This window comes from Gracilinanus agilis, chromosome 3 (assembly GCF_016433145.1).
Source record: "Gracilinanus agilis isolate LMUSP501 chromosome 3, AgileGrace, whole genome shotgun sequence".
Lineage (NCBI taxonomy): Eukaryota > Metazoa > Chordata > Mammalia > Didelphimorphia > Didelphidae > Gracilinanus > Gracilinanus agilis.
The window spans coordinates 86,694,777-86,704,755 of NC_058132.1; the positions used below are offsets into that span (position 1 = coordinate 86,694,777).

Sequence of the window (9,979 nt, forward strand, 5' to 3'; positions counted from 1 at the left end):
CTCAACCTGTTGTGGGAGAAGAAACCTGTAAACAGCTTTTGGAGATTCCTGTTTCACTGAAGAGAACATTGTTCATAAAATCTAGCTATGTCTACTGGTTTACCAACACTGCCTAAGAAGAAGTTTTACCTGTAGATCCTGCTTGGTGAACTCTGAGGGTTACCTCAGAGCTATATCCAGCTGAGTGAACTCTGGCATCTGAGTATCTTTGGAGACGACATCTAAGATAACTAATTAAACCAACAACTGAGGATTGTAGTCAGGTAGCTTAGAAAAGGTTTGGTGGGGAATTGGCTAGAATCAGGAAGGAAATAGTTTAGCCTGAAGACCAGAAGTATCTCTTGTGAGAGACTTAGATTGGCTGAGAAAAGTATAGCAATTAGAGTCAGGGCATCCTTGTGTTTCAATCCTCATAGTTTACCCTTGGTTTCTAAATAAACCAAATGACTTTTCTACAAATTTAAGACTTGTGTGTGCTGGCCCAGTGAAGGAAGGTTCACTTTGCCTTCCCTTCACCATAGGGAACTGAGATACTTATAGACAGCCCATTAAGTATCAAACTCAATTTCCTATAGTGGATAATGTCATCAATCCACATTAGTTTTTCACTAGTCTACAATAATGTGTTTGTTTTAACAGACAACCAGAGACATTCTTACTTCAAAGCAAAAGCATTTATTGAAATAGCATAGAAATCATAAAACAATATATTTCCTCTTTCCCATAAATCTTCCATTCACTCTTCCACAAGTACACTTAGTGAAAATGAAGGCATTAAGTCAATATCCTATGAGGGAGTGCTATAGATCTGTCCTGTCCATTCTTCCATCCTCCTATTGGGCTTTAGCAATAGCTATTGTTCAGTTGTCTGACTCTTCATGACCCCATTTGGGGTTTTCTTGGCAAAAATAGTGGAATGGTTTGCCATTTCCTTCTTCAACTAGGATAATAGAATGGTTTGCCATTTCCTTCTTCAACTAGGATAAGGAAACAGAGACAAAGAGGATTAAGTGACTTGAGCAAGGTCACACAGCTAGTTAATGTCTGAGGCTGAATTTGAACTCAGGTTTTCCTGACTCCAGGCTCAGAGCTCTGTCCACAGAATCACCTAACTATAGCTGACTTCAGAGGTCATCTACTCCACCCCTTTCATTTTACAGGTGGGGAAAATGGGATCTAGGAAGATCATGTGATTTACCCAAGGTCTCATGGCTATTAAGTGACTGAGGCAAGATTTGAATTCAAGTTTTTCTGACTCCAGAACTTTTATTTTATACTGTACAACAGTAATAGCAGTGGGTACTGGAAGTGGAGAGAAGAAACAAAGAAGGCCTTCACTATTTTTATGGAACCTATACCAGGAGAGTCTGTGAAATCCCAAGTTTTCCCTGCTCTTATTCTAAGTATGAGTGAAAGCTACATCCCTGGGCACCCTATGCCTTAGGGATGTTGGCGTTACCTGGGTTGGTTCAGTTCAGTTTACTCACAGGATTCTGAAATGGAACATAACTCACTGAATATATCTTTGTACTTCAGAGGCAGAGCACACATGGAAGGGATAGGGGTAACTTAGTAGTATCATAGAAACAGTCTTTGGCTCCTACCACGTTACGTGACTTTATTGTGTATGCCTCCTTAGAAACTAAGACATGATGGGTTCAGTGATTGGGCTAGATCACTGGACTTGGACTTGAATGAATGTGAAAGCACTGCCTTTCCCGGTGTCTCTGCTATGAATCTACGCTGCTTAGCCCATTGGGGGTGGGGTGGTGGTAGTAGTGAAAGGACCTCAGCTACAGGGACTTCTGTCTTTACCATGAGACAACCTCAGTTCCTTTAGGGGCATGACAGCCTCCAGCCTGGTTCTCCAGGGATTCAGACACAGGATTAATATCCTTTGTTGCCTGTGGCTGTTAGTGCTTTCCAGACCTGACTGTATGCTTCATTACATTGCATTCCCAGTACAGATGTTCTCTCCATAGTAAGTATGAGATGCAGTGAACTCCAGATTTTGATGAAGGGGCTTGAGTGATAGTGGGGTGATATTTTAAGATTCTTATTTTCCTTTCCATTCTCTGAGGCCTTGTGACTCTTTGAAGTTCAGTCATAGCCTCTCCTCTTCCACCCATCCATTCTCTCTCTTTCCATGTGTTTGTTGGTGAATAAGTTTTATTCAGGGCCCTCCTATCTACTTTGACATGAATGTCCAGCAGTAGCATTACCTCTGCCCACTGTCCAATGTTGAAAGTTGGAAGGTCTGACATGGAGCTGGTAGAATTCATGCTTCTACATGTCATTTATGTGGAAACAAATGTATAACATATTTCATTATGGGACCTTGGGAAAATGCATTTAACCTCTCTAGGCTTCAGTTTCTTCTTGTACAAAATTATGAGATTCAGTTAGTCAATCTCTAATTCCCATTCTATCTTTAACATTCTTTGTCTTCATGAATCTGTGATCTAACCCAGTGGTTCCCAAACTTTTTTGGCCTATCACCCCCTTTCCAGAAAAAATATTACTTAGCCCCCTGGAAATTAATTTTAAAAATTTAATAACAATTATTAGAAAAGATAAATGCTATCTGTGGCTATCACTGCTTTCCTGGATCGCTGCAGCATCCACCAGGGGGTGGTAGCGCCCTCTTTGGGAATCACTGATCTAACCTAATACATATGACTGTTAGGAAAAAAATGCTAAATATGGGACTCCACAGAAACACAGGTTATGGGAAGAGATACCCACTTTATGAACCTATCACCACATGTCTTAGTAATTCAGCTTGGCTATTTACCAGGTATATGACTTAATGTTGTTGTGTCTCTATATCTTACTCTATGAAAGAAGGAATTGAAAATGAGAATTCCAACATCCCTTCTAGCACTTCATCTTCTGGATCTTCCATCCCTCTCCTCCTTTTACTCTTCCCCCTTATCTCCATCATAACAACACTCAACATAACATGGTTCCGTGCCCCACTTTTCCTTCTTGAATTGACCCTGGTTTAGAAATAGAGGGAGCAAGCAAGTGCAGGGGAGGGCCATCTCTGAAGGAGAAGGCATAAAAGGGAGTGTTATACTTAATCAGCTTATCTAAGGAGAGGAAGAGGGTAGGAGAGGGGCTGGAGTAACACTCAGATGTCCTGATCCAAACCGAGTCTGCTGAAAGCCATACCCTTCCACCCCTATGGAGAAGAACCATTATTTTCACCTCCTGAGCTAGAGAGATTCTACTAGTATCCCACCCCCATTCTGGGAGTTGAAGGATGTCATGGTGCCTGACCAGGGGCTAAGTGGTGTCATGGAACCTGGACAGGAGTTGAAGGATGCCATGAACCCAGGGCTGAGAGCCAAAGGAGACTAGTACAGATGCTGAGAGGTGATTAATTAATAAACAACTTCTATACATTGCAGAATTTCTTCTTTTTTCCATCCTTGTGATACTGAAATTTCCCTACAGTTTGGCTGCATGGCTTCTGCAACTAATAAATAAGGCCCCTAAACAAGCAGCCTAGAGTATTAGAGCTTTTCTCTCTCCTCCCTGTTTCCTCTTTCCTCTTTCCCCCTCCTTTCTCTTCCCTCTTCTTCCTCTCTCTTCTCTCATCCTATCTCCTCCTTATCCTTCTCCCTCTCACCCCTTTTCTCCTTTCCTTGTGATGCCTAGACTCTGTGACTCACAAGAATCCCTGAAATTAGCTGACCCATGTATTTTGTGTCCAGTTCACCTCAGGGCAGAATGGTTTCCAGCACTCTAAATATGATAATGTGGATGATGATTCAGGGAAGGTCAAGGGAAGAGAATAAAAGGGCTAAATTCAAGATTTCAGGCAAAGGAAACTCACTTAGGTATTTGGATAGTTTCAGGAAACAGGGCTAGTAGGGAAATCAGCGTGTCTTTCATTACTCTTCTTTTGAGGTTTCCTCATAATGTCTATATTAGCTTACCTCTCTCCCCTAGTTTGTCTATCCATTTGCCTTCTCTCTTCTCTCTTCTCTCTGTCTCTCTCTGTGTCTCTGTGTCTCTGTCTCTGTCTCTCTCTCTGTCTCTCTCTCTCTCTGTCTCTCTCTCTGTCTCTCTCTCTGTCTCTCTCTCTCTCTCTCTCTCTCTCTGTCTCTCTGTCTCTCTCTCTCTCCTTCCTCCCCCTTTCCCCTTACACATTCTCCTACTCTCTATTTTTTTTGTTATGACATCCCTTCTTCTGTAGATGACATTTTTCCAGTCATCCAGGCTCAAAACTTTAAAATAATGATCAAAATCTCCTTTTCCTTCCTCCTCTCTGCTATATTCAATAAGTCACACAGTCATATTGATTGTACCTATACAATGTCTATCACACACTCATCCCTTTTTTCCATAACCTAGGTTTCCAGATTCTCACTAATCCATTCTTCACAAAATGATATTTGTAAAACACAGACGTGGCCTTGCCTTACCCCTACTCAAATTTTTTTAATGACTTCCTATTCCCTTCAGTATAACATGAAAAATTCTCAGCTTTGTCTTTACAACTAGAGTTCTACAATATAACTCTGACCTTTCTTTCTTTAAAAAAAAAACTGTCCTGCTTTTTATCTCACTAACAGCTCTAAGACAGAAGGGCAAGGTCTTAGCAAACAGGGTTAAGTGACTTTCCCAGGTCACATAGCTAGGAAGTGTGTGAAGGTAGATTTGAACCCAGGCCCTCCCAATTCTAGGTCTGGTGCTTTATTCACTGTGCTACCTTGCTGCCCCTTGACCTATCTTTCTAGTACTTTCATGTTATTCCTCTTTATTCACTTTCCACTTTAGTCAAAATAAGTCTCTAGTAGTCCCTTATTCACAACATTCTACCTCCCATTTCTATGATCTTACACAGGTCATTCCCCATATCTGGGATGAAATCCCTCTTTGTGTATGCCTCATTGAGACCCTAACTTTCTTCAAGCTTCAAATCATGTGCTACCTTCTCTATGAGATTTTTTTCTGATCCTTCTAGATTTTAGTAATGTCCTCAAATTATTTTCTTTGATTAGCACACATTTTGTATTAATTCATCTTTCTACAGGTTTCTTCTAGGTTGCATAGGATATGAATTTCTTGAAGTCAATGTCTGTTTCATTTTGTAGTTTGAATCTACTGCCCCTACTACAGGGCCTAGAACATAGTAGGTGCTTTAAAACGTTTATTGAACTAAATTACAATGAATGGCACAGTGGTTTCTGGCTTCTAGTCAATTCTTGTTGTCTCAGCTGTGAAATAAAGCAAACAGATTGTCTTTGAAGCCATATTCTCTTGTGGAAGGGAGATGTGGTAATAGTTTTGGGGCAGAAGTAAGTTAATATGAACATAGATAAGTAAGTACAAAGTAATTTGATGACTTTGAGAACATGAACAGTTGGGCAGGATGGGGAGAAGGACAGAAATAATAGATAATTCAAAGAAGAAGTGGCATATTTTCTGTGTCTCCAAGAAAGTAAGAATACTGAGAAGGGAAGATGAGAAGGGAGTTAATTCCAGGTATGGACCATGGCTTTTGCAAACAGATGAAAGAAGTATATGGAAAGTCAAATTTAAGAAACAATAGTCTACTTTGTCTGGAAGATTGTGTGAAAAAGAATGTTAGGAAATAAATCAACCCTGGAAAGGCATGTTGAAGACAAGATGTGGAGATCTTTAACTGTCAGGGACAAGTGTTTGTACTTTATTCTTAAGGGGAAAGTGAGTCACTGAGAGTTTAAAATTATTAACATCTTTTAATTTTATATCACTTTTATTTCCAAGTATATTCCTACTTCCCCTAAACAAAGAATAAAAAAGAAAAGGTAAAAATAGTTTAGTGAAACTAACATATCAATGGAGTCTGACATGTGGACATTTTCTGAATCCATAATTTCTCATCTTAGGCAAATAAGAGACAAATGAACTTTAATAACTATTCTTCAAGGCCAACATTGTTCATTTTTAATTACACAGCATTCAGGTTTGTTGTTGTCATTTCCATTTTCTTTGTCGTTGTAATTGTGTATATTGTTTTCCTGGTTCTTTTGCATTTCATTTTGCATCAGTTTATATAAAGCTTTTCATGCTTCTCTGTATTCTTCATATTCATAATTTCTTTCAGTATAGTAATATTCTATTACATTCATATACAGCTTGCTTCATCATTCCCCAGTTGATGGGCACATACTTTGCTTCCAGTTCTCTGCTTTGACAAAAGATGCTCTAAATTTGTTGAGCATTACAAATATTTTTTTCTGCTCAAGTTTTCTAAACTACACCTCACAGTTATGAACCCTCCCCTAAACTTAACTAAGGAAAGAGCCCATTCATTTGTGAGTTGATCACCCCCCCTTTATTGTCATGGCTAAGGATCCTCCCTATCTAAAGTGTTAATAACAGATTAGAATCCATTCACTTGTGAATCCATTCCCTTTTCTTTTTATCTCACAACCCTTGAGATAGTGCCTGTCCCTGAAAATTCTCTCCTTTATTCCAGTTCCTGAAGAAGAGTTGGTCTTCTTACTCACTCAAGGCATCATCTCCATATGTACCATTGATCCCAATTTCAAATTGCTCCCACAATCATTCCCCTTTTTATTTTTAATTGTCCTATCTACTGGTCCATTTTGTGCTGCCTCAAACATACCCAAGTCTTTCCCATCCCTCATTAGACTATATAATTACCAATAATTTTCTGTTTAGATTGCTCTTCTCTTTATCCATCAAATGTCCAGAAAAAAGGTTATCTACTTTAGCTACTTCCACTTTCTTTCCTCTTGCTTTTTAATTCTTTGCATCTTTGCTTCCAAAGTTTATTCAACTGAAACCTCTCTGACTCTCTCTGTCTTAGCAAAACAAATTCCTACATTATCCATGTTCAAAAACTTATGCCCTTTCTGAAGCTTAAATATTTCGATGATTTATGAGTGGGAAGCATGTTTCAAATGCAGACTTAATAGTTGACATTTAATGACTTCATGTTGATTGGCAGGTCTGAGACCTTTTTAACCTTTGGAGTATATGCCTAGAGATGGAATCTCTGTGTCACAGGGCATAGATATTTTAGTCACTTTCTTGATAGAGTTGTAAACTTTTTTAGAATGACTGGGCTTTGAAAAAAGTTTTAAGCAGGGAAGTGACATAGCCAGACCTGAGATTTAGAAAGATTATGTTGGCAGATTTTGGAGGATTGAATGGAGAATGGAGAGACTAGACCCAGGTAGGCCAACTTGGACATTTTTACAACCATCCAGGTAAGAGCGGATGAGGGCGTGAATCAAGATTGTGGCTGTGTGAATAGAGAGAGGGAGAAGGATGTAAAATGACAGAATTGACAAGACTAAGGAATTGATTCGATATAAGAGAGATAGAGAGAGAAGGAACAATCAGACTCCAAGGTTATGAACCTGGATGCCTGGAAGGATGATGGTGATCTCAATCTGAAGAAGAAATTCTGAAGAAGGGGGACAGTGAAGAAATTCTTTTTGTAAAGTAACCATAAAATGTTCTACTGCAGCTTTTGCCAGTTTCCTCTTGCTTTGTCCATTGGGGATCTGGAGAGCAGATGATCCTCATCTTCTTATAGTTCTGCAGAGGTAAGTCAACACATCCCATGGTTTCAGATCCACAGCTTCCAGACAAAACCACACCAATGTCATCATCCCAGACATAGAGATCTCTCTTTTAACAATTTCTAACAATATCCATGAAATGAAACTTTATTCTTTCTCAGCCCTCATTTTTGTGTCTCTCAGTCCTTGATGCCAATAAGTACTTCTTTGCCTTTGACTCCATCTTCTCTTGCAATTATTTGTTTTCTCTAAAAAAGATGGTGGCAGACAATTGTATGGACAGAATGACATCTATTCATAAATGGGGAAATTATAATGTAGTTCCTTCCCCTCTTCCTTCCCATCTTCAAACTGTCAAATATACACCTAGTATGACAAGTCTGGGAAACTCCAGCTGGGGATTATCTACTTTTTCCTTCTTTCTGGTGGGCATACCAGGGCTAGAAGAGAGTCAGCACTGGATCGCACTTCCTCTGGGGAGCCTGTATCTTCTTGCCCTTGTGGGCAATGTCACCATTCTCTTCATCATCCGGTCTGACACATCACTCCATCAACCAATGTACCTGTTCCTGGCCATGCTGGCTGCCATTGATCTCATCCTTGCTTCAGCCACAGCACCCAAGGCCCTTGCTGTGCTCGTGGCCCACTCCTGTGAGATATGGTACCCTACTTGCCTCACCCAGATGTTTTTTATCCATGCATTCTCTTCTATGGAGTCAGGTGTGCTGGTAGCCATGGCTCTGGATCGCTATGTGGCTATCTGCCACCCACTGCATCACACTACCATTCTCACTCCAGAAGTTATTGGGCGTATTGGATTGGTGGTGCTGGCACGGGGGCTGCTTCTCCTCACACCCTTCCCCATTTTGCTGCACCGCCTTATCTTCTGCCAGAGTGTGGTCATCGGCCATGCCTATTGTGAGCATATGGCCGTGGTGAAGCTGGCTTGCTCAGATGCCACTGTGAACCGTGCCTATGGGCTAGTGGTGGCATTGCTGGTGGTGGGATTTGATGTGTTTGCCATCGGTGTGTCTTATTCCCTCATTCTCTCTGCTGTCCTGAGGGTACCTGGGCGTGATGCCCGGCTCAAAGCATTTGGAACATGTGGTTCCCATATCTGTGTCATCCTAGTTTTCTATGTTCCTGGGATGTTTTCTTTCCTTACTCATCGCTTTGGTCACAATGTGCCCCACCATGTCCATGTCCTTCTGGCCACTCTCTACCTCCTGGTGCCACCAGCACTCAACCCCATTGTCTATGGGGTAAAGACCCAGCAGATCCGACAGCGTGTGCTCAGAGTTTTCTATGTTAATGTGTGTGCTTGATACCTATCTTCTTCCATCTATCTAAGCAGTCTCCTATCTGATATAATCTAGAACATCACTCAGATGGTGATGGAGTATGTTTCCTAAGGAAACTTGCCCTTGCAGATCTTTCCTGGTGGAGAAAGAGCAGCAGTGATGTGACTTCTAGAATGAATTCAGCCTTGTGGTCTGGTTTCATAAGAGTGCGCCATATTGCTCAGGGTGGGAGCATGACACCATGTGGAGGGGAAATGGAGTTGAGAGCAACTGAGATTGGTGGGAACTCTGGTGAACTTCACTCGAAGCAGGCAGCACACTTGCCATAGAAGGTAACACTTCAGATCTTTCATATGGGCAAATGAAGTCCTGGATTTTGACCGTTTCCCATAAATGGACAATTTCAGAAGTTTAAACCTAGTGGGATGGAGGCCTGAAGCATGAGCCTTAAATCAGTGGAGACATTAGAGTCTTAAAGGAGTGTGTTCTCTTTCCTCAGCAGCTGAGAGGTCCCCTTCCTATTTATATTTTCCTTAGAATGTGATCAATTTTTTAAAGGTATTGTTGATATTGAAAACTAGGATATACATTTTTAGATTCCCATTGAAAATCACTAAGGTCCAGTTTCTTACTTGTTTATCTTTCTGTTAGATTTGTTTCAATTATAGAGGCATACTGAAGTTGCACAAAATTATTATTTTATTATCTGGGCATTTTGACAAGTCAGTTAATTTTTTCCTCTAAGTACTTGAATGCCATACCATTCAGTCGCATATATACTTAAACTGATATTGTTCATTATTTGTGATGCTTTTAAATGTAATTTAGTTTCTTTGTTTATCTTTCATGCTAGTAATATTTTTACTGTTGCCATGTTTGAAAAAAATGATTGTAACTCTTTTTCTGAAGCTCAATAAATTGTACTCCAACTCCTCATTTTAACTTTCTGTGAATTTTTGGTTCTTGGTAGGGTTATTATATGAATCAAATCATGGGTTTACTTTTTTATTGAAAACCCTGTGGTAGCTATTTTGATGATTTGGGATAACAACAACTGGAACTTGAAAGAAAAATCAATTGCACAGCCGTGAATACAGTGGCTGAAGTTCCAAAAGGAAGAGAGAAAAC

The 9,979-nt window shown here is 40.2% G+C and overlaps 1 protein-coding gene across 1 annotated transcript; it reads left to right on the forward strand.

Annotated features, from left to right (window-relative positions):
• Window positions 1–7,921: 7,921 nt before the first annotated feature.
• LOC123241092 (olfactory receptor 52L1-like) lies at window positions 7,922–8,875 on the forward strand. Its single transcript, XM_044668797.1, has one exon. The coding sequence runs from the start codon at window positions 7,922–7,924 to the stop codon at window positions 8,873–8,875; it is 954 nt and encodes a 317-aa protein (XP_044524732.1).
• Window positions 8,876–9,979: the final 1,104 nt, after the last annotated feature.